General features: G+C 37.5%; 1 protein-coding gene across 3 annotated transcripts in view; it reads right to left on the bottom strand.

Annotated features, from left to right (window-relative positions):
* The window catches only part of ERICH3 (glutamate rich 3), a 112,902-nt gene that overhangs the window by 68,702 nt on the left and 20,769 nt on the right, over window positions 1-23,431 (bottom strand). For 2 of the 3 annotated variants that reach the window (XM_045835585.1, XM_045835587.1), the window contains exons 2-7: window positions 22,008-22,101; window positions 17,004-17,129; window positions 13,277-13,348; window positions 11,505-11,633; window positions 6,666-6,824; window positions 182-400 (exon numbers count right to left, since the gene is read on the bottom strand). In XM_045835585.1, coding sequence (XP_045691541.1) covers window positions 182-400; window positions 6,666-6,824; window positions 11,505-11,633; window positions 13,277-13,348; window positions 17,004-17,129; window positions 22,008-22,101 — 799 coding nt within the window. Of the gene's footprint in view, window positions 1-181; window positions 401-6,665; window positions 6,825-11,504; window positions 11,634-13,276; window positions 13,349-14,951; window positions 15,087-17,003; window positions 17,130-22,007; window positions 22,102-23,431 lie in introns of those variants that run through there. The other variant, XM_045835586.1, reaches the window with a different exon arrangement.

Genomic DNA, 23,431 nt, shown 5'->3' with positions numbered 1-23,431 from the left:
TCAAATATTTGATTTGACATTCATTCAAGCTTATAACTACATTTATGAAAGTATTATGTTTCCTTATGCAAGTCATTCTGCCTTTTGATTTCCTTAAATTATTTTACTTCACATCTAGAAATTAAATAATGCAATGTAATCTCTGCTAAATTAATCAAAGAAAACTTGATTCCATAATCACCCTGGTAAAGACTGGTTCTATGCTATTTGGAGCAGTGGCTGGATGAAATCTTCTCCTTCTCCACGTTTCAGATCTATTTTCCCTTGTGATTTTTCCATCCGGGGGAGGAGATGGAGGAGGAATAGGCATCATGTAACTGTTAACGTTCAGAAGTTGATATCGATTCCTTCCCTGTGAATTGTCCATGGAGTTCCTGAACTTCATTACTGCCTTCTTGCCCTGTAATCACATTTCATGATGTAAGAACCAGCGAATAGAGAAGTAGTGACTCACTGTCACCAAAATTAGAGACAAGGCTGTATGATTGACATTACATGCAAACACAACGGATAAAAATAGGCAAACTCCGCACACTCCAGTCTGTTTGAAGTATCCACAGCAAATTAAATTTTCATGAATTTCTAACCTTATCTAAATATATTTTTAAGCCAAATATACAGTGATGGCATCTTTATAGTACTTTTGGAATTTTCCTTCAACAATCCATTAAATCTATGTATAATTAAACAACTTAAGAGTTAAGAAGTTTGAAATGTTTACTCTGAAGTAGGTTTGAACAATCTCCTTAACAATGGGGTGTTAGCATTTCCTTCATATTCATTCCACCCATCCAGGTGTTATAATATTCCTGGATAATATGATATTAAGCTACCAAATACAGATAAGAACCTAAGACTCTTCTCAGCTTATTTTTCCCTAGAAATTCAACTCATCCAAATAAAGCTACCCGAGATAACTACACAAGTACACTGATGTAAATGTAAGGATACACACATGTAACAAATTTAGTTGAACTTTCATTTCCATCAACAGGAGAATATTTTACTACATTTTGTTTTGTTTTTATAATAGATTCTCACCACCTTCAAAAAATAGTGTAAATCTATTCATCTAGACATGAAAGGATCCATGTGGTGTAATCATACATTTCTTTTAAATAACTTATATGTAATTTTGACAAAATTGAGGATAATTGGAAGATTTGAACATAAGGTTGTTATAAGGATTTGGATTATTGGGGAGGATATCATTTTGCATTTTGTAAATATTTGTATTATTTGACAGTTTAATCAACATGTATTACATCAACAATTAAAAAGCACCGAAAGTCATAATCAAATGTGTTACATCCTTCAGTTATATTTGAGTCTTTAAATTTTCACAAATTATCATTTTTGTGTATCTGGGGTAGTTTTCCAAACGTTAAATCATTTAAAATCATTCTGCTTTTAAATCATTTTTTAATTTTTCAATTACAGTTGACACACCTTATTATATTCGCTTCGGATGTACACCCCAGTGATTTGACATTATATAACTTACTAAGTAATTATCCTGATAAATAGCATATCCACCAGACACCATACATAGTTATTAGAACATTATTGACTCTATTCCCTAGCTGTACTTTACATCTCCACGACTATTCTGTAACTATCAATTTGTATTTCTTAATCCCTTTACCTTTTTCACCCATGCTCCCCCAACCCTTCTTTCATTTGGCAACTGTCAAAATGTTCTCTGTATCTAAGAGTCTATTTCTGTTCTATTTCTTTTGGTTTTTAGATTCAATTGTATTTATTGCCATTTTATTGTTCACACTTTTGATCTTTTTAAAGAAGAACCTTTAATATTTCATATAATACTATTTTGGTGGTGATGAACTCCTTTAGCTTGTTCTTGTCTGGGAACCTCTTTATCTGTCCTTCAATTGTAAATGATAGCTTCTCTGGGTAGAGTAATTTGGTTGTAGGTCCTTGCTTTTCTTCATTTTGAATATTTCTTGCCAGTTCCTTTTGGTCTGCAAAGTTTCTGTTGAGAAATCAGCTGACAGTCTTAGAAAGGTGCCCTTGTAGTTAACTAACTGATATTCTCTTGCTGCTTTTAGATTTTCTCTTTGTCTTTAATCTTCTGAATTTTGTGTATTTTGATGTGGGTCTCTTAGGGTCCATCTTTTTCAGGACTCTGCACTTTCTGGACTTGAATGTCTATTTCCTTCACTGGTTTAGAGCAGTTTTCTGTCATTTTTTCAAATAGGTTTTAATTCCTCTCTCTTTCTTTTCCTTCTGGCACCCCTATAATGTGAATGTTGGTACGCTTGAAGTTGTCCCAGAGGCTCCTTACACTATCCTCATTTTTTTGGATTCTTTTTTCTTTTGGTTTTCTTGATTGGGTGTTTTTTTGGTTCCTTATATTCCAAATTGCTGATTTGATTCTTGGTTTCATTTATTCTACTGTTGATTCCCTGTAAATTAGTTTTCATTTCAGTTAGTGTATCCTTCATTTCTCATGAGTCCACTTTTATGATGTTGAGGTTCTCACTAAGTTCATTGAGCACCTTATAACCAGTATTCGGAGCTATGATTGCTTATCTCCATCCTGTTTAGTTCTTTTTCTGGAGTTTTGTTCTGTTCTTTCATTTGGGGCAGGTTCCTCTGTCTCTTCATTTTGGTAGCTTCCCTGTATTTGTTTCTTTTGTATTAGATACAGCTGCTATGTCTCCTAGGCTTGGTAGAGTGGCCCAATGTAGTAGGTGTCCTATAGAGCCCAGTGACACAGCCTCCCCTACCCAAGCTGGGCACTCAAGTTGTAGACCTCTCCATGTGGCCTGGTACACCCTCAATTTATAGTGGAGCCTCGACTGCTGCTGGCACATCAATGAGAGGGATATACCTTCAGGCTGAATAGCTTCAAATCTGGCTGCAACCACTGACCTCCTACCACTGCGGAGGATCAGCTGTGCAGGGGCACACCCCACAGAGCAGGACTAACTTCACTGGAGCTATGGTATCTGCTGAGTCTTTCCCTTGAGTGTGTCACTCATGGAGGTGGTTGGGTGATGATACTTTGACATGGTCTGAAGCTGTCCACTGGATGCATTGCCTCTGGGGCTTTCCAGAACATGCAGGCCAAGGTCACCTCTGTTCTACCCCAAGCCACCTGAAATGAGCTTCTAAGCAATCTGAAGATAACTGCTATTTGTGCTGTGCATGGAGGTGCCCCAGTAAAGCAAAGCTGTGAACTAAAGCTGGCTGCTTCTAGTACTGGGGCCAGGGCCACTTAGCCAGGGGTACAGGCATGCTGAGGCAGATGCTGCTTGTTTGGAAGATTTTAGGAAAATTTGAAGCATGAGGCAAGATAGGCCATTTGTATGAAAAAGCCACTGGAACAGTCTGGGTGGGCCTGAAACTGGGCTGGGACAGGGCCTCAGAAAACCACCAAGGTGGGGCAAACAGTGTTCACCAGGTTGATGAGGTCTCATGCATGGTGCCTGCTCTTTATACCAACTTATTTGGTATGGTTTTAAATTCATTCTCAGTTAATTTATTCTTTATTTTGAGATGCCTAAGTAGTAAAAAGTTGAGTTGAAGAAAGGGAATTCACTCTCTAAATATTTTTCATTATAAATAAATAAAAGCAGGTGAAGTACAGGCATGTGTAGTATATATTTTGACTGAAGCCAACATTTATATGAACAGAGAAGGATTTAAATAGATATTCACCAAGTTATTTAGAATTTTTAGAATGGTTCATATTGTGGGTGATATTTATGCTCTCATTTTACTTTTTCTACATTTTCCCTTTGTCTGAGATGGTGTGCATTGATATTGCAATAAAATATAAAATAAAGAAATGAAAATAATAAGAACAATAAAATGAATAAATGGAAAACTTTTAGAGCTTGGGGAATTATTTTTTTAATTTCTAAGTAGTTGTCAGTCAAGTGCATGCTTTATTTGGAAATGGTCTAATAATTTTTTAAAAAATTAACATTTTTAGCTCATAGTATCTTGAACATCTTTCCATACCAGTACAAATAATTTTACCTTATTATTGTAAACACACTTTAATATGTTATAACACTTTAAAACAATATCCTATTAAATTTCCAGGTATCTTGTAATTGTTCACTATTATAATAATAAAAATTCTTGAATTTATTGCTTTCCACATACATATGTATTCCTAGGAAAAATCTCTATAGTGTAAATGCTTAAGCATGTTCATTTAAAATGGTGACAGATATTCCCATATTGCTTTCACAATAGTTGTACCAATTTCTGTTTCTGTCAATAGCATATGAGAAACTCTCATCCCAAGGATAATCATTTCAATCAAGTCATGATTTTACTCAATTGCATTTCAACCAGCCTGTTTCTTACCAAATTGCTTTTGCCTAAACCAAAGCCCCTAACTCCTGATATCTAGAAAGATCAACCTGCTTATGTCTGTTGTGCCTTCAAACAAGTCCCATGGGCACATCACACCCTCCTTTACTCTTTAAGAAAGCAAAACAAATTTATTGGGGGCTCACTACATCCTTGTCAATCATGCAGACTATGATTCTTTAAGACTTTCTTTTCTGACTTTATATTAAATCACTTTTATCATCAATGCCATTGAAAAATTATCTGTCTTTTCTGGCGGTATATTTTGTTTATGCACATTAGAGTATAAGCTTTCAGTAAGTTAGAGACTTTTGCCTGCCTTGATAATTTATATACCACCGATGCCTAGAACAGTACCTCAGTAGTAGTACATGCTCAACAAATATTTACTGAGGGAAAAGTGTAAATTAAGCTAGATTAAATTAATATGGGATTGATCTCAATTTTGTCAGCCACATAAGCTATCATTAAGTGCCTGTCCCTCAATCACTCACACCCCAAAACTTGAAAAGCAGAAAATATAAGGCCCTGTGAACATTTCATTAGTAAATCCACTCAGTGGCCCAAGGGAGATTTGGAAAATCACCTGAAATAAAAAATCCCTTCCAAGCTCAACAGAACTTGAATAGTATCTGATTGACAGTATTCACATATCTTATAGTAAAATATATCTATCAAAGTATATAGTAAAATAATACTTAAAGGAGCTTAGAAAAAATATATAGTCACCTTGGCAAACATGGAAAGTGCCCATCCAAGTACTATCTATGGTAGAGGATATATCACCCATTGGACTTTGAATATTTTCGGTCTTAATGGCAAAGTTATTCTTAGAGCATACAGAGGGTTTTAGCCAGAGACCTTTGCGTTTTTAATGAGATGGGTGTATCAAGCCATCTTAGACCTGACGCCGTTAACATTCCATTCTACCATATCTGCTCATTCTGATTCCATGCTCACCGGGCAACCTTCTCATTGTGATATGGCTCCCTGTGTGGGTGGGGCTGCCTACAGGGGAAGAGGCACCCTTTCTACAAAGTTCTATTATTTGATAGCTGTGGATTCATGGTCCCTCATTATGATTTTGATCCGCATTCTGGTTTACTAGGCAGAGAAAAATTAACTTGCTGTGAGTTATTTTCATTAGCCTGAGACAATGTTTCAGAATTTGACCATTTCTGAAACTAGCTGAAACAGGAAATGTCTGGGGCCAGTGGAGACCAGGTCCTAGAAAGCACAAATCTAATTGAGTTATGACCCAGTAAGTTTCCTTTTCTGGGGAAGCTTTAAGCAGACTTCCCCAGAAAATGTGCCACCACTTTTGGTTTAATTTCCCCTGCTTTCTGATAAACTACGTACTATTAAGTTATAATAAGGTTTGTAAAAAGTGCTGCATAAACTGTAAACCATATTAAATGCATTAAAACATTATCATTTTAGTTATATTTATACTTTTACTGTGAAAAATCATTTATATGGATTAATTCTTTAGTGTTTGTCAGTGTTAGATAAAAATATCTTAATTTCATACATCTCATGTTTCCTAAAAAGAAATTGTACTAAATTCACCCATTTCAACCAATTACTATTTCACCAATTACTATTGTATTATGATGGAGCTGCTTAAGCTGGTAAATGTTTCTTCTTTGTTAGAAATACAAACAATACCTTCCCTAGTTACTGAGTGTCTGAATTATATCTCCCTCTTTAAGGAACTCGTGTTATAGTTGCTGTACTTTCTTTCCGTGCTCTATTAAAATCACTGAAAATGACCTGAGACATAACCTTGGAAAGGAAGCAGAATCGAGTTCTTGTTTGTGGTTAATTCAGCATTTTTTTAAAGATAGTCATTCTTTTCCCTCTCTATCCAACGTTCCCCAGAGTCAAACGTGAAGCAATTTCATACACTGATGGTAAAGTAAATCAGCATGCAAATGCAACCCTATTCTTGGAAAGTTTCATTTTCTAGGTTTCATGCATTTAAAATTTGGAAGCAGTCAACACTGGGTCTGTTCTGATAGAAGCCATATCTGTCTATAAAAAGTTCCTCTTTGTTTTTCATACAACCCTTCAAATTAATGAGAGATCACCTTATATTATTACAAATCTATTCCTTACTCTTTTTGCTCAATAACACAGAAATTATAGGCTATCCCATTAGAGTATGATAATTAAATAGAACAACTTAAGTGCTTAATAAGTGCACAATACAAATTTCACTGAGTAGATTGATTAAATCTACCATCTTAAATATTGTGATAATCTAATATTCTAAACAAGAATAAAAAGATATGTCCTGAAGAAGTAATATTTACCACAATGGGAAATGGAGCATCATTTTCCAGTGGTGAGGTTTTTGATCTGGACCCCGAAGTTACCTTTGGAACAGTTCCTACTGCAGGATTACTGGGAAGAGGCTGTAATCGAATTGGAGGCTGCATAATTCCTGGGGCAGTGTAGGGTCGAGGGGCTGTCTAGACAATTAAGGGAAAAAATCCACTTAAATTAGTATTTTGACACATTTCCAGAACCAATTAATAACCCAACAAATTGACTAGAGTAATTAATGGTGCCTTTTTACCGAACAGATTAAACTTTAATTATGTCCTTCCATTATGCATACCCTTATGACCCAAAGTATTTGTTAAAACATATGGCGTGGAAGTCCTCTACATAACTAAATGCCACAATTACAGAGTATTCTAGACAAAGGAGATGTTTGTTCTCTGTTAGGTTCCTGCATTTATTCATACCATAAACTTGCTGACAATACCTAATTTATGCTGTGCACAGAATGACTTTGCTCAATTAAATGTTAAGCTGAATAATGTTCCTATTTTAGAGATCTAAAGAGATATGACTGGAATGGAATCATTTCTATTTAAATGTTTTCAACATAAATTCTACTGAGAATCCTTTAAGTCTTAAGATTAGTGCTGAAGTAAAGCACTGTGATTCAAAAAAGAGGAAAGGTAAGTGCCTAACTGTAATGCATAGCTATTTAGTCAACTTTTTTCTTGAAATGTTAGGAAAACAAAAAAGAAAATAGTCACTGGCAACATTGGAAAACTGAAAAACTGAAATTTTTTGGCAGGCTGAATATTTTCCACTGGCCCCTCTTCTCTGCCCTGCTCTGGTCTCTGGGACTCATTTCTTCATGGATTACACCAACCAACCTCAGGATTCCAGCTAGATTTGGCCAGTGAAAGGCACTGGTAGGAGATCAAAAGAGGAGGAAATGACATCGCAGTCTTAATTCTCCTGGCCCCTTCTTACCAGCGTGATGGTGGACCAGCTAGGTCCCTCCACCAAAGTCCGCAGCTCTGTCAGGAAGTCCTCTGCTGGCTTACAAGCAGGAGAGGTTCTCTACGCAAACCTTCCTTTCCCCTTTAGGCCTGGGTGGTATGGCTTCCCTGGGCTGACCCCAGTATGCCAAACATCCCTAGCTGTTTCTCCTTAACCCTGCCTGAATCTTTGTAAATAGTTTCTTTATTAAACCCTTCCTAATTACCCTGTTTGTGTGAGCCATCTGTTTCCTGCTGAGACTCTGACTGATACACTTTCTAATCAAGAATATGCTGCAGAGAATACCAAACGTGCCCGCATGAAGCATCAGCAGTGTCTTTTGTGGCACTGACAGAACATATGAGGTTAGTACGAAGATCAGCAATGTTACAAAAGTGGAAAAAACAAGACTTTTGGCCCAGCTGTTCTATTATAATGAAATAGTAGAAAAGCCGTTAAGAATAATGCATGCATATTTGCACAAGCAGGTATGAGGAGGGTGGTATATAAATGACTCATAGTAAGGTTTACTACATTGACTTTAAAGAATGGCAAACAAAATATTCAACTCTGTAAAAGTGTAAATTCATAAAAAATGACAGGGCAGCTTCTACCACCAAAGGTTGTCTCTGGTTTTAGTAAGTCAATATTTATTGGATTCCAATTATAAGCACTATGGGGAGATTAAAAAGTAATTTGTAATGTTTAATGGTGACATAAGACAATTAGTGCCAAATGAACCACACAAATACTACCAAACAGAAAATACAATAAAATACCTGAGAACTAATAGTGCTTAGACCTACAGTTATTTGGGAAAAGCCAATGAGACTGAAAAATTAAAGTTTCACAGAAGCAGGAATATTTTACCCAAATGGATGAGCAACAGAAGAAAATGGAGGAGCAGAGATAAGGAAGGGTAAATGTGAACATCTGAATGAGAAGAGAACACAGGTAGTAACCCCCAATATCTGCCTTCCTTTCTTCACTAGTAATAGAATTTTCATCAGGAAACATGGCTCCATTTTCCTAGCATCTCTGGCAATTCCATATAGATAGATTCCTCAGTTCAGACTGAAAAGATGTGAGCAGAAGTGATACATGAAACTTCCAGGTCATGTGCTTAGAGAGTAGGAGTCTGAGCTTTGGAGGACTCTGTGGAGTAGAGATGGCACAGCCATTGGGATTCATGTATGTGTATTGGGGTTGGAGAGCACCCTTATGCTCACTGCACACAAACCTATATCCTGACCAACACCAGGAACCAAGTGGATTGACTACAACAGCACTCGATTTAGTGAAACAGAACATAAGCCTATGTAAGCCCCAAAAAGAAAGGTTGTAAAACCCACAAAGAAAAACGAAGAGGTTTCTGAACAAGGAAATCAGATCCCCCAAAAGAATTCCTTTGACCTCTGTAAAACAAACATGCTTTAAGACTTTCTCCTGTCAAATAATCCAACTGAACACAAAAGCATTGAGAATCTAATGTAGGAATTCAAACAAGCAGGTTACTATAAACTAGAACATGATCAATTGGCTGTTGTGCTCTAAATTTTATTTCTCCACATTTGCATATAGATATTCAGTTAGATGAATGTGGCAGTCAAATGTTTAACTGATTACATTTATCTCTAAAAACAAATCTGCACCATTCAGCTAACAGCTGTGAGCTACAAACTGTTGTAGTTCACATCAAAAGTCACCTTAAACTTGCTATATTTTAAATTGCTCATAATATATTTTCTTGGAATAAATATGTCACTATAGCTTAAAATTTTCAAATCTGTACCAGAATGTGAATTGAAATTGACTACCTGGCGATTATTCAGCTTAGCTGAGCATTTCTAATTCTTAGTGGATGATCTCCGGGGGTGAATTTTCCAAGCCTGTGTAGAATGGCATTCCAGAGTTTTAATGGGAACAATGCAGCTAAAAGCCTGTATGTTATTTTGAAAATTTAGGTGCAATTAGTGACCAATGCAATAACTATCTACTGGATACTTCCTTTATTGGCTTAAGAAAGTTAAAAGAGAAAAATTGATGGCAATATCCCAAAAGGATTATTATCTCCATCTCAATGGCACTTGGAGGTCAGGAGTCAAATGCAAAGGAAGTGTATCCAGGTTGAGAAAACAAGAGCAGGACTTGAACGTCTGTAGAATGGGAACTACAGCTCCGAGACCACAGTAGCTATCCTTCACGGTGCAGAAGCACCGTAGGGGTGACCAAGGGAAGAATTGCAGCTTACCAGATAGAAAGGCTTCTGAAGTGCTGGTGTCAGTGTTTCCTGTAATTTTTAAATTACTTTCTCATTCCTGCCACATTAAGATCTCCTGGATGTATCATAAACTACTTATTGAGGGTGTTCAGCTGGAAAATTGAAAAGAAAGCCTTTCAAGGGTTTTTCCTCTCTGAAACAGGTGGGAAGATAGAAAACAGCACTTGATTGTTTCTTTTGTTTCGCCCAGTTTAAGCTTTTGAGAGTCTAGTAAATTTGCCACATAAAAAAAGAATAATTTGTATACATATACATTTAAATGAAGCCTGGAAATATGGTAACAAGAAAGGGAAGGGAGTTACTTTTCATAACTTAAGCTGTTCACCCAGAAATGTCAAAACATATTTACCTTTTGAAGAATGTCAAATCTTAACACTATATGTGATGAACCTGCTTTAACAATCTGTGAAAGCATGGCAATTTCTCTGTAAACATTGTGCAATCCAAAAAAATGTTCATGCTAACAAGGAAATATATCAAGCTACACAAAGCAAGAATAAAGACTAATCAAGCAATTCATTTACAACTGAAACCATCAACCTCCAGCAAATACTTTACAAATCTTTTCTTGTATCTACATTATTCAAGCTACCTTACCTTCCTTCAAGCAAATACCACCTCTAGGTTATAAATGAATCAAACTGGAAGAAGAGGTCAGTGTGTAATTTCTTTAAATAGAATTTTTGCATATTTAATTATTTTTATCTTAGAGCATGTGCACACACTTTTGAAAAATGAAGCACAAATATAAGTATCTGGCCCCAAATGCCATAGAGTGCCACTCAATTTGTGCCCATAAATAAGCTCTACAAGCAAGGAGAAAGTAGAGGGAACATCAAGAACAAAATTCAGAGATCAAAAAATAGAGCACAAATATGTAACAACTAGTGGTTCAGTTTTGCTGCATTGTAGAATGCTAAAGGGTAATTGTGGGAATAGCTAAATTGAGTTCATGTGGTTTAGGGTCTTAAACTTCAGGTGAAAGAGTCTGATTTTCTATAGGTGACACAAAGCAAGTGAAGGTGTTTCAGCATGTAGATAACATAAGTAATCTGTTCTTAAAGCCAGTGGTCCCCAACCTTTTTGGCACTGGGGACCAGTTTTGTAGAGGACAATTTTTCCACAGACATCCTGGTCGGGGTGAGGGTATGGAAAGGCAGGCCTGTCATGTGGGCATGTTCGAGAAGCTTCTGTTTGTTTGCCCACCCCCATAGGAGGCTGAGCTCGGATGGTAAAGTGAGCAAAGCTTTGCCTGCTCACCTGCTGCTCACCTGCTGCTCACCTGCTGTGTGTCCCCGTTCCTAACAGGCCACGGAATGGTACCGATCTGCACCCCGGAGTTGGGGGCTCCTGCTTAAAGCAACTTAATTGAGCAATAACAAGCAAAATGCATTCAATAGGGGTGATATTGATTAAAGGTGGGGCATTCAATAGAGACAGAGTTGAATAGCACAAGACTATGTTTTTATTCAGTAGAATTCTTAGGATTATGTAGACATGTACCCAGAGAGCATTTTTTCTTATAATTTATAAGAAATCATAAAGTAATTACTCAGGATGGTGTGTAGCAGTGTTAAATATGACTCACCAGTGTTATTGGACTAGAAGGTCCATCCTCAACCAGAACACTGTGGCCACGGCTAGCCTTTGGACCCACTGGGGGGTGGGGAGACAGGACTGGCATGTTTTTTTCTATAGACCATTTTATGGGCTCTCCCTAGAATAAGAGAGTAATTTAACAAATTGATGTATAGTTAGTAATCTAGGTTAGGTTAATGCCTACCAAGTAAAAATATACTATATGACTAAAGAAGGCTTTTGTCATTACTTTCAAAATGTTCCTTCTCAGGCCTACCATGATAGCCAGAAAACATCTCCACAGCTGTGCTGGGGATCTGGATGTGGTAGTGAAAGGCAGGAAACCGAGTCTGCTTTATTCAAAGAAATAACTGTACTCAAAGAAATAGCTATAAGGGCAATGTACCTTCAGTTCTGGCAAAAACATTTATTAATCAGCTTTAAGCAGATCACTACAAGAAGCGTAGTGTTCCACATTACTCTGATCAACAAAGGATACAAGAAAGTATCCTTTCTTTTCTACCTTAAAAAAATCATTAAATAATAACCTAAGCAAAAGGGTTGCATTATTACATGAAAGAGGCCAAAACTAGGTCTTTCACTAAGTGCAACTATGAAGTGAAAACTGTCACAAACTAAAAGCACACGGGGAGCAACTGCAGTGTCTGTCACAAATCTGTCAATTCTGCAGCCACCCGACTACCTCGTCAGTGTGCCTGGCGCCCCGGGCGCGAGTGGACTGCACACTGCTTCAGGCAGCACCAGTCACTCTTTATTTCCAGTGGCCATTCTTCTCCATCAACACATCAGCAATAAACTACAGAATCTATAACTCAGTCCTTGATGCAGGACAATATTGGCCAAGTCGAATTCACCACAAATCTCTGCACACTAACTCTTCTGATCTTGAAAAACTGACCTGAAAAGTGTTATTTAACAACACTTTTGTAACAAGATTATCTTTTGACCGTGATAAAATAGACATATTTGAGTCTATCAGACCAGAGGGAAAAATTACTGTCTTATATGGCAAGTTATACTACAGAAGCTTTACAAATATTCATCAGTTTGTGAAATGTGTCTTAGGCCTCACATTTGTAGTGTGACACAGAAAATAAAGAAAAACATGTTCATTTGAATGGCTCAAGGAATTGAATAAAACTGCTAACCTAAACTGAAACCTTTCAGACATGCCTAATAGAATATCTGGTCTTGATTCAAATGTATATATTTCATGTGTTCCCTTCAAAGAAGGATGTCAAATACAAAATTAAAAAACAAACAGGGAAGTTTGAAATGCCTCATGCAAAATGCCTAAATCTTATGCTGTTGTTTGTTTGCTAAGGTAGATTTTACCTACCACATATTCTCAGGGGACACATGCGAAAATGTGCCATTGGATAATTCTTTGAATGCCCTGCTTTCCATCAGCTGGGGAACATAACCATCACTTCTACTTTCTTAAGAAAAAATCCTACAGCCTCCATCACATATCAGTCAAGAGAATACAAAAGCAAAATCCCAAACTTGAGAAGAATGTTTTCAAGATTTTCTTGGAAAGATTTATGTCTTACAAACTTATTTTGCATGGGCAGCTCCTCTTCTGTCATGATCCTCTGTGATAGCGGTGGCCAGGATTTAGGCAGCGTGAAACCAGCACTTGACCTCGGCTATGAGTTACCCCAAAGGAAAGTGCGCCAAGGAACTTCAATAACAGCACTACTGGCTTTCAAAATCATAAAATAATATTATGAAGTAAAAGAGAGTTATGTGGCTTCTTACCTTAAATCTCTGAATTCGCTCCTTTTTAGCTAAGGTCTCCAGTTTCTTTTTAATTTCAAGCTGATGGTAACGCTAAGCATACAAGAAAGAATGGAGGAGAGATTCATATCAATTACAGCAACAAATTGTTTAGAGAAAAATAATCCTCCCAGCTAACTGTATTCTCAATTACCCCTCCTGTCATTGAAATGGAGAATAGTCACCTGCTTCAGTGTGCAAGTGGGAATATAAATTGGTACAATTCTTTGGAAAGCCAATATAACATGTATCAGACAGTTAAAAGTGTCCCTACCCTATAACCAGTAAATTTTATGTCTAAATTTACAAGGAAATCTGATTTTTTAATAAAAAATGTGTTAAGCATGAAAGTGCTATCTAAAACGTGTATTTGTTGTTGGTAGTGTTGTTCTCTTCAAAGCAAAAAATTTAGAAGCCCAACAAACCGTAAAAGAATAGTGACATTTTGGGTACATCTATATAATTGAATAGAATATAATCATTAAAATGAAAATGATGGAATAGAATTAGTAATTAAAATAAGGTTCATGAAGATTTTGCTTTAAAAAAATGGAAAATACAGCCCTGGCTGGTGTAGCTCAGTGGATTGAGTGCCGGCCTGTGAACCAAGGGGTCACCAGTTCGATTCCCAGTCAGGGCACATGCCTGGGTTGCAGGACATGAGAGGAAACCACACATTGATGTTTCTCTCCTTCTCTTTCCCTTCCCTTCTCTCTAAAAATTAATAAATAAAATCTTTAAAAAAGTAAAAATGGAAAATACAGAAAAAAGGATAGAGAATTGCACAGAAATGCAATTTTCATTCATCAAGTTCACGTTGTGTGCCTGTCCCCATGCTAGGTACATGTTCTGTGTTCATCATCTCTCCTGAGCAACTGTAACTGCTAAGCTATCTTATTTTACAATGAAGAAACTGAGGCACAGGACCATGAATTCACCCCCAGGTCACACATCTCATCAGTGGTTGAACTTTGCTCTCTCTGACATTAACTTTCTATCTGTTTTTGTTAGTTTGGTTTTTCTTCACAAAACCATGTTTCTCTCAAAATACTGCATGCTTTTTATTAATGTATAATATGAATGAAGACTAAAAGCAAATATGAATATGTAAACAGCAGTTGTCTCTGAGAGGAGGCATTTTTCCTTTTTTATACTTTCTTATGTATTCCAAATTTTCTATAATGTATTATCATATAATTGAAAAATAAAAATCATGTAAAAATAATCTGCTTATAACTCCGGTTAAAATCATTCAGGCACACTTGAGGGTGTTTTAAAGAGTACTCTTCCTCTGCTCCTGAGCCACTCCTGCTGCCCTGCACCCTGCAGACGCAATCCCTCCCTGTCTAGCCAGCACTCTCCCTTTCTTCTCTCGCCCTTTCCAGCTCTCTCACCCACTTAGCACCAAGCTTTATGAGAGTCAGTATTAGCCAACTTCCATCTTCTATTTATTCCTCACTCACCGCAGTCACCCACTCCCACCAACCCTCCTCTTTCCCATCACTGGAACTATTTTTACCAAGGCCACCAACGTCCTTGTGCTCCGGGTCAAACCTCATTGCTTTTGCCCCAGTACTCGTCTTACTCAACCACTCTGCCACTCTCGAGAACCTCCTGCTTCCAGGGCACCATGCCATCAGGCACATTTTCCCATCACCTGCGGGTTCTTTTCCAGCCTATGTTGTTGCTCCTGATCTGCAGTGCACTCAGCACCCGCCACGCTGGAGACTTCCGAGTTCCTCTGGGCTCCTTCTCCTTCAGCCTCCGCACTCAGTCAGTGTCAGTGTCTCTCCCTCCCCCTGTCTCTGTGGACAGCTGCGTCTCCCTAGTGCTTCCTCTCCCGCTGCCAGCCGACGACGCCCTTTGGCAACAGCTTCCTAATTGACCTCCCACCTCCAATCTTTTCCAGCTCATTAATCCATCTTCCACATTTTCAGCAACATCATCTTTCTAAAACAGCTCTGCTCATTTGTTTCACTTTCCTGCTAAACAGTGTTTCATCACCTCATCGCCTATGCCCCAGACCTACTTTGCATTTGAAGGCCCTCCAGAAACCGGCACCGACTTCATGGAAAGCGCCCCTTCCTGCCACTCTTTTAACCACCCCACTGTGCTGTCTGGCCTCAGGGAGCTTCCCTTTCCACCCACTATGTCCTCTGAAATGCCTCTCATGTTTTTGTGTGGTGTCTCACTCAGTTTCCAAGGTCCAGTTCAAAGAGCAGAACCTCTGTGTGGCTTGTGCTGACTCTCACAGAGGCAAGGCGCCAATCCCTCCTATTTGAACTCAGTCTGTTTGCTCCTTTCTTCTATCATTTGATCGCTTTCTACAGTATTTTCTTAAAATTATATCTCACAGTCATACATCACACAGCCTTATAATGGTACACAGTAAGCCTGCAGTTAATGTCTGTTGTATGAATGAATTCATGAATATTAGTATAACTACATTAGTAAACAGCATCATCCTAAACTAAATGTGAGGTGAATGTGGCAATTTAGAAATATTCTATTTGTTAATTAATGTATATATTATAATTACATATTATATATTACATTTCACCACTTATCTATGACATTTATTCCAAACTTTAAGAATACATGAAGATGCTTAAATAATAGCATATTTAGCCATTATAATGTGTGAGTTATATGAATGAAAGTTTGGAAAACCAAACTTCAAGGATCTAGGCTAATAGAGAACTCGGTGCCTGCTGAATAAGTTTGAAACTAAGTATAAACTAATTTTACATTGTACTATTTTTTTAACCTTAGTTATAGAATTACAACTAATACTTTTCTAAGCAAGTGAATTTGGGGGTCACTAATAATGAGTCTATGTAACTCATATAAGCACAAAATGAATTCCTAAATTAACAGGTCATATACACCTTGAGAGGATACAACACTTGCTCAATATAAAGGTAGCATAATTTTCAGTGGCACTAAACTTAGCGTTGGTTTACTGATGATTCTACAGTTGTTTATAAGTGTTTACTGCACCCACGGGTCAATGGTGTTAAGAGCCAAGTTTTCTGATTTATTGCTGTATGTTCAAGCCAAGAAGTGGCATGCTTTTTCACAGAGATTAAAATGGTGTTGATGCTTGAAACTACAAATTTCATGGAGCAAGGCTAAAATAATTTATCAAGCTAGCTAGATATCCTACTAAAAATGCCATGTCAGATTTTTAAAAAGTTGTTGATTCTTGGATAGTAAATCCATGCTGACCAATGTGGCCTCAAGGAGGAGGGACAGCAGATGTTTCAATGCCTACTCCTTGCAATTTAGCATACGGCTGAGCTTCAGAGCCTTAAAAGAATAACAAATCTGAAATAATTCATGGCAGTGGAATTACTGATATTTAAACAGATGTCACTTTTTTTAGCAAATGGAAATTGAGGTACAGATGGTGAGGACTGCTATGTTTTAGAGTAGCCATTATGGATTAAAATCTACATTTGTTAAATTAAATATCACAAAATATATAATGGTGTCCATATTTTTCTCAAACTGAAAAGGAGAAAAGCTTACTTTAGTCTGCTGCCTCCTTGTTACCGAGAGAGAGATAGAGCATTTCTCAGGCCACCTTCTTCCACTCTTTTTAAATGAAATACAGGAAGAATACCCCTGCCTGCCTCTGGATACAGAAGTATTATTAATTATCATATTAGAAAATATGAGTTACAAAGAAAACAGTAAATGTTTGTACCTCCATATCAAGAACCTTATGGAAAATAGCCTGGGCTAAGCACTCCCGGATATATCTTTGGTGATCCCTCTTCATGATATTTAGTTTGTATTCTTTTTCCGAAAGTATTCTTCCACTTCTTGTGATCTGTCATGCATAAATAAAGCACACAGAGAAATACAAAGCAGAAAATGTATTGTTATTCACTAAAAAGGGAGAGAGAGGCAGAGTCTCCTAAGCCTAAAGGAGTATGCTACTATGGTTGCTAAACTTTCACTTTTAATAAATATTTCATAAGTCAAAAAAAAAAGAGAGAAAGGCAGTCTTATATATCCATCACTGTGAAAATGCACACAGGTGGTGCACTTGTTGTTTTAAACAAGGTTTTCATCAGAGTAGCGATTTTCCCTGGATGGAACCCAGGTGTTCTCATTTCTCGTTTTGCAGGCTTTCTGGAGGACGGGGTGGGATGCCGCCTTGAAACTATAAGTAGGATCACTGATCACAGGACTGATGATTCCCAGGAAATAGACTTTGAAGGGCAAAACATGTAAGCTACAGAGGCTCTCATCAGTTTGTTTTAAAATAATTGGCTTCATTACTTTGTTTTCACACTGCTTTTTCTTCTTCCTTCACTCTCCAGCCCAGAATGTAATTTAATGTGTTGTGATTCAGATTTTTTTTTAGATTATGCAGTGCTGCAAATATAAAGTAATCCAGATTGGTTTCAACCGGCATCACTGCAAGTCCCAGGAATGGTAGCTGCTGTGTTATATTTACAGTTGACCGTGAACAACATGGGGTTTAGGGGGTAGCCACCCCCATATAGTCAAAAATCTGCATATAACTTTTGAATCCTCAAACACTTAGTTGTCCTTCAGTATCTGTGAGGAATCAGTACCAGGATGCCTGATGATACAAAAACCCATGCCTGAGGATGCTCGAGTCCCCTATATAAAATGGCATAAATCAATGCATACCATTGGCCTTCAGCATGTGCATATCAAAAGCAATCCATGTATTTATCAGGAAAAAACCCACATATGAGTGGACCCAGGCAGTTCAAACCTGTCTGTGTTATTTAAGGGTCAACTGTACTTATTTTCCTTTTCTTTTCATCTTCCCTATGGGCACATTTTTTTGTATCTTTATATATAAGGGTATTGTTTTTCCTTGAGTTGGAAAAACCAGCCTAACAGTTGTCTGATCTCTCCAACTAAACTAGATGTTCCTATAGGGCAAAGTTCTGAAACTTGAGACTGCATCAGAATCACATAGAAGGCAAATTGTAAAAACAGGTTGGGATTTCAATGGGGATTACATTAAATCAGTATATTGCTTTAGGTAATATGCCGTTTTAATTTGATACAGACACTATGGAAAAACAGTATGGACACTTCTCAAAAAATTAAAAATGGTATTACCATATGGCCCAAGAACCCCTCTAATGGGTATCTACCCCCCAAAATTGAAAACAGTTATTTGTAAAGATACATGTACCTCTGCAACCAGATGCTTCCAGCAATGCAGGCTCAATGTGTGGGTGTGGGGTGAGCTGGGGCAACTTGTCCTCCCAGCAATAGTGACCAGGGGAACTTCAGGGGCAAAGCACTGAAATCTCATCAATTTGGAGCCCCATCGGCCACCACTTTCCCCTGAGACTGGATCACAGGGGAGCAGAAGAGGCACTCACCTTCTTAGGTTACACAGGCCATTTTCTACCACCTCACAGAGGTCTAAGAAAGCCAGGAAGGTACAAGAGGGTTTAAAAAAAAGTCAAACTTGTGATTCAGCACCATATACTGGAAAACAATATAAAGACTTCTTATCAACCTACTTGAGAAGTGCCATGCATAAAGAGATGCCTAGAGAGAGAAGGAACCCATTGAATACCATGAGTAACTGATGTAATGAATGATGCAGTTCAGAAAAATGAAAAATCTCCAGAAAATTAACAAAGACACAGAAATACCTGATTTAAATGACAGAGAATTCAAAAATACAGTTATGAAATAACTTAACAAGATACAAAAAACCATAGATAAGCAGTTTAATAAACTCAGAAACCTAGTCCATGAACAAAATGAGTACTTTACAAAGACAGTGAAACTTTGAAAAGAACCAAATAGAAATTCTGGAGATGAAAAACTCAATAAAAGATGTCAAGAATGAATTAGCAAGCATAGGAAATAGAGCTGACCAGATGGTGGAAAGAATAAGTGATATCAAAGTAGAAATCTAGAAGTGACACAGGGAAAAAGAGAGACTTGAGCAGAAAGAACTGGACAAGAACTAACTGGCTCTATCAGAAAGTGCAATATCAGAGCAATAGGCATACTAGGAGAAGAAGAGAGGGAGGAAGGAATGGAGAGCCTATTCAAACAAAGAGTTGAAGAGAACTTCCCAAACTACAGAAAGAACTAGATCCTCAAATCCAAGAGGCAAACGGAACACCTAATTACCTCAATCCAAAATGGACCTCTTGAAGGCACACTCTATTAAAACGAAAATTAATGACAAAGAACTCTCAAGGCAGCCGTGGAAAAGAAGAAAGTCACCTATCAACAGACGCCCACCAGGTTATCATCAGACTTCTCAGCAGAAACTCTACACGTCAGAATAGAGTAGAATCAAATATTTAAACTAATAAAAGAGAGAAATTACCAGCTAAGAACAATATATCCAGAAAAGTTATTCTTTAGACATAAAGAAAAAATTAAGGTGTTTTCAAACATACAGAAGCTGAGGGAATTTATCGCCAGAAAACTTCTATTGTAGAAAATACTCAAGGGGCTTATTCTACCTGAAACAAAGAACAAAAGGCCACAAAACTACAAGTAAGATCACCAACAAACTTACAACACAAACAGGGATAATTCGTGACAACGAATTAGAACATGAAATGGGAGGGAGTAAGGCCTGAGTTTGTAAAGGAGACAAAAACATACAGTGGAGAAAAGAATGCCTCTTCAGTAAGAATTGGAAAGCCACATGCAAAAGAATGAAATTAGACTACACCTTGTCCCCCTGTACAAAAATTAATTCAAAATGGATTACGACCTAATGATAGGACATGAAAAAATAAATTACATAGCAGAAAACATAGGTACTAAACTCATGAACCTCAATCTTAGAGAAGATTTTTATGAATTTGACCCCAATGACCAGGGAAGTAAGAGCAAAACTAAATGAGACTATATCAAATAAAGTGCTTCTGCTCAGCAAAAGAAACAGACAAAAAAAAAAAGCAACCAACCAACCAACCAAATGAGAAAGGATATTTGCAAACCGCTCCAATAAGAACTCGTAAACTTAACACCAAGCAAACAAAGCAAACACACAACCCCATTAAAAAATAGGCAGAGGACCAGAACAGACACTTCTCCCAAGAAGACATACTAATTCCCCACAGACATATGAAAAGATGCCCAACTTCACTAGCCCTAAGGAAAAATGAAATACTGCCATTTGCGACAACATGGATAGAACTTGAGAATGTTACACTAAACAAAACAAGTCAATCACAAAAAGCCATATGATTTCATTCGTATGTGGGACATAAAACTGACACTCATAGACAACAGTGCGGTGGTTACCAGAGGGCAGGGGGATGGGTAGTAAAGGGTAAAGGGGCCAAATATATGGTGATGAAAGATGATTTGACTTTGCATGCAGACACACAATGCAATATATGGATAATGTATCGTAGAAATATACATTTGAAACCTATATAACCTTATTATCCCATGTTACCCCCAATATTTTTTAATAAAATTTAAAAAACTAAAATGAATTGATTAGCCTCACCCCATAGTTTCTGACTCAACAGGTCTGGGGTGGGGCTTTAAAATTTGCTTTTTCTAATAAGTTCCCAGGTGATGCTGAACATTGCTGATTCAGGGAGTATAACAGAAAGACTACTCTAGAGAAAGAGCTGTATCTTCCTCATTTGAGTTGCCATGTACATAACCAATGCTCAATTAAGTGTTTGTTAATGGTGTTGCTAAGTAAATGCAAAGTTCTTCCTATTTATACATGAAGCTCATATTTTGTTATCCAAAGAAGTAATGTTAATCGTAACCACAGTAATTACAACAACCATTTATTAAAGATTTCTAATTGTCACAACAATAGGAGGGCTGGGGATAATTATCTTTATTTTGCAATTGAGAAAGTTAGAGCTCAGACAGTTGAATGATTTGCTCAAGGATCTATGTCTTGTAAATGACAGAGCCAACTTTCAGCCAGGTCTGCCTGGTAACAAAGCCATAGGAGACAGAAAGCTAGCCGCTGTGAGACCTACCCAGCCAGAGTGCCAAGCTCATAAACAATTAGAAACGCAGTGCATATCCTTTCAACACCATAGCAACAAGAGTTAAGGAAAACCGGCTGTTTTAAGAAGGTAAACAGCAAAACCTTTTAGTCACACTTTCTATAACTACCCCCATTTCTTTCAATGGAAAGCTGTAGTGTTTTTAAAAGGTTTTCACATTACATTTAAAGGAATAGAAATTTTATGGAAATGATAGTTTGGAGCCAGCAAAATACATTAACGTGTCAATAAACCATCCCAGAAAACGAAACCTTTTAAAAATCCAAAGAGAAATTTTGAACTGTTTATGTCTTACACACCGATTCTGTGATTATTAAAAACAATATATATGTTTTCCTAAAGACAGTAAAGTCCTTTCTATCCTTAATCCTTAATATTTTTGGTCCATAAATTCTGTTCAGTAACTATATTGAATAAATGAATGAATGGACAAAGAAGTGAAATATGATGTTGGAAACTCAGGGTTTTTCCTCAATAATTTATAAGTTGCCTTAGTAGTCACTGTGCCCTCCTTTCCTGTCTTGTAAAACACAGCCTCAAAAGGATAAATCGGAGCTTTGGAAAGGAAGCAGTTTTTCTGAAATGGAGGTGGGGGGAGATGCCACTAATTAGTTCAAAGAGAAAACGAGAAAAGGGAGAGAATTATTGGACTTAGTGAAACAAAGGGCAGGCAGAAAGGAAACCAATCTTACCAGCCCTGATCTTAGGAGATGCCGCCTTATCCTTGTATTGTTAAAATATCCAGCCAGGTGTTTGTCGGTAAGACTGTTATATGCTGCAAGTAATCTGAAACAGAAAAATGAAACCATTAAGGTTTTATGAAGTGCTCTCGATAACCAAGGCAACTCTTGACTCTCTCCTCCCCACACTGCCCATAACCTTATTCAGCCAGCCAGCCATTCATGCGCATGCTTAATAAACAGGTACTGTTGAGCATCTACTGTTTTCTAGGTCTCATGATAAGAACTGGGAGATAGTCCTGACATTGTTTATCCTGAAGCCAAGTATGAAAATCAGATATGAACAATTAAATTAGTGTAAAAAAATCCAACAATAGAAATGTGTAAAAAGTCCTGGGGGTGTAGAACAGAAGAGCACCAGCTGTCAGGATTGTCTTCATGGAGGAGGCCTGATGGAAAAGGTGGGGGTCCTTCAGGGGACATTTCATTCTCCTGTTACACCCTACACGCTAACTCAAGCTTGCCTGAACGTCCTCAGCATGTTCATTCATGTCTTCAGGACACAGCGCACAGTCCCTCCACTGCCAAGAACTATCCCTCACCTGCTGGCCAGCCGCCAATGCCTGTGATGCACAAGCATCCCTCCTCCCAGAAAACATCTCCTGACACACTCTGGGTGTGCTCCGGTACCTTCCACTCCACTCCCCTATGCCCTTGAGTTGCATTACACATCACACAATATGTTATTGTTTATTTCTCAGTCGCTTCTGAGACTGCATTTCAGGGTTGGGTGGTGCATTATTCTTGGCATCCCTACTGATGTTATGTACTGTGTACCTAAATCATGATGTGTTCAGTAAATGAAGGCACAATGTTGTTTGGGACTCATTCCCACTGGTATAAATTTCTCTCTAAGTTTAAGCTCAGCAGTTTAGAAGTTTTAGCTTCCTTACATGTATCTAGAAATTTCTCATTCAGAACCAGAAAAAATCATTGATGACTTTGGATTTTTAGGGTCTTTTATTTTAAGAGTTAATAGGGGACAAACCGGTTCCTGGATTACAAACCATACCTTGGTAGATGGTCAATCTAAGACTGTAAATAAAAGTTTGATGCTATTTTTCTGTTTTAACCTATACTTTATTACATAGTATTACTTGACAAAAGTACATACACATATATGCATGTGTGCATGCAAATATGTATGTTCATATGCATACATATATAAACATGAATATATGTATATACAGAGACAGAGACAGGCAGAGAATGAGAGCACGCAAGCCTGAACACAGCCCTAATGGAAAGCTATCTTTAAAGAAATACATATCCTGTTACCTGTAACAATGATTTACAATCTGTACATTTTTTATGCAGCTGTTCCTTAACTTATTCAAAGACTAGAACAGGGAGGGACTCATACAGACAATCGAGTA

This window comes from Phyllostomus hastatus, unplaced genomic scaffold (assembly GCF_019186645.2).
Source record: "Phyllostomus hastatus isolate PE091 unplaced genomic scaffold, TTU_PhHast_1.1 phas_contig_209, whole genome shotgun sequence".
Classification (NCBI taxonomy): Eukaryota; Metazoa; Chordata; class Mammalia; order Chiroptera; family Phyllostomidae; genus Phyllostomus; species Phyllostomus hastatus.
This window is presented reverse-complemented; position numbering and strand designations above follow the sequence as displayed.